The sequence below is a fragment of the Arachis stenosperma genome, chromosome 3, assembly GCF_014773155.1.
Source record: "Arachis stenosperma cultivar V10309 chromosome 3, arast.V10309.gnm1.PFL2, whole genome shotgun sequence".
Classification (NCBI taxonomy): Eukaryota; Viridiplantae; Streptophyta; class Magnoliopsida; order Fabales; family Fabaceae; genus Arachis; species Arachis stenosperma.
Window position 1 is genome coordinate 100290183 of NC_080379.1, and position 1912 is coordinate 100292094.

Below are 1912 nucleotides of genomic sequence, written 5' to 3' on the forward strand. Positions count from 1 at the left end.
AAATAAAACTAAGAATTGTTATTGATATCCTGACTAAGAATAATAAGATAACCATAGCTTGCTTCAAGCAGACAATCTCTGTGGGATCGACCCTTACTCACGTAAGGTATTACTTGGACGACCTAGTGCACTTGCTGGTTAGTTGTGCGGAGTTGCAAAAGTGTGATTACAATTTCGTGCACCAACGAGATACATGTAGTCTTATCTCGTTGACACTATAAACAATAGAGAAAGTATGGAGAGCCAATGATTTTAGTGTACAATGGGTTTAGAAAGAAAGGTATTTTAAAAATTAAAAATAAGATTTTTAATTAATTATTTAATAATTATTTAAATTCAGATTTTGAAATTTAAAAAATTAGAATTAGTAGTTAAATTCATTCACACTACATATAGTCCCTACACCCAAACCTTAACAGAGCCGTCACCCTCCATCTGCTACCTATACCCCATTCTGTGCCTTATAGTCCCCCTCTCTCATCATAGTCGGTGGCAACCATCCGGCGACCAGGTAATAACCCAAATCTTAGCACTGTCGTCCTCCTCTCGAAGCAGCCCCATCTCCCTTTCGCGGTCAGCGACGTCCCGCCCTCCTGGAGCATACGCCGCTAAAAGCTCAATGACGCCGCTGTTCATAGAAATAAAAATCCATAGATCTACAGATAAACAATCACTACCTGTTGATAACGGCATCAACGATGACTTGGATAGGATTCTGGTCAGTAAGCAAGTGAATGATTTCCATGGTGTGTTTGATGATCCTAACAGCCATAAGCTTCTTACCGTTGTTTTTTCCATGCATCATGAGGAAGTTAGTGAGCCTCTCAACGATCGGGCACTGTTCTTTCCTGAAACGCTTCACCGAGTACCTACCGGTGGTGTGGGGAACGTATGTCGCATGCTTTGACGGCACCACGTGTGCTTGAAGACAATATCAAATCAAACACTCAATTGCTTACTTTTGATTCTCATTCATGTCTCCTCGTATGTTCAAGCTTTTTTTTGTTTCTTCAATTTTATGGTTACATTAAATCAAAAGACTCGTGTCAAATTATACATTTTACCTTTTTTTAATAAAAATTAAATTATTGGATGATCATAGTTGTTTCTTCTGTTTATTCATCTTCTTCTATTTTAATATAATGGTCAATTTAGGATGGTCATTTTAGTAGGTATGCGGATAATTATTTAATTTTTATGTAGATGATTATTTTGATTGGATTGGGTTTAATTATACATAATTAAAATATGTTAGATGGTCAATTCATTAGGTATGCGGATGATTATTTTTATCCTTAAGTGGATGATTATTTTTACTAAGGGTGAGTGGCGTGTGATAAGCCAAGTAGCGACGGTGAAATGAGATGATTATTGATGAAGGTGGGTGGTCGCCAGTTGAAAAAACAATGAGTATTGGAGTAAAATGGTTTAGTAAATTAGGATTTCAGATGGTTATTTTTTTAAAAATTTGACATTTGAAATTTGATGTGAAATAATTGAATGAGAGTTTTTGAATTTATTATTTATCTTTATTGGACTAAATAACCAACCCATTTTACACATTGTCAAGATTCCTCATTGGCTCCCTAGCGGGATTTTAAACAAAATAAGATATCCGATACATTTTGGTCAAAATACAACAAATAATTTATTTTAGTAAATAAAATATTTATTTTACTTATTAAAAAAATTCCTCAATTCCGATTCCATCTTAAAATGAATTTGTGACGTCACCAGCCCATCAAATAATTGGCATGAAGACTTTTTTATCCGGCCCACATGTCTTTTTGTATTATCAAGTGGTAGGCTTGTATGGAAAACGATTCGGTGGATTAGGAGCACCCTCCAATGTTATAACTATTTCAAGGCAGCTTATGTATGTTGCTACAAAAGGTGTCAAAGCTCGCCATCA

At 35.4% G+C, this 1912-nt stretch overlaps 1 protein-coding gene across 1 annotated transcript; it reads right to left on the reverse strand.

The window, feature by feature from the left end:
- Nucleotides 1–480: 480 nt before the first annotated feature.
- Nucleotides 481–1554, reverse strand: LOC130966471 (40S ribosomal protein S5-like). The gene is made up of 3 exons (XM_057891284.1): nt 1551–1554; nt 678–921; nt 481–628 (listed from the first exon to the last, which is right to left on the reverse strand). Exons 1-3 carry the CDS (start codon nt 1552–1554, stop codon nt 481–483), a joined length of 396 nt encoding a protein of 131 aa, XP_057747267.1.
- Between the last annotated feature and the right edge of the window lie 358 nt (nt 1555–1912).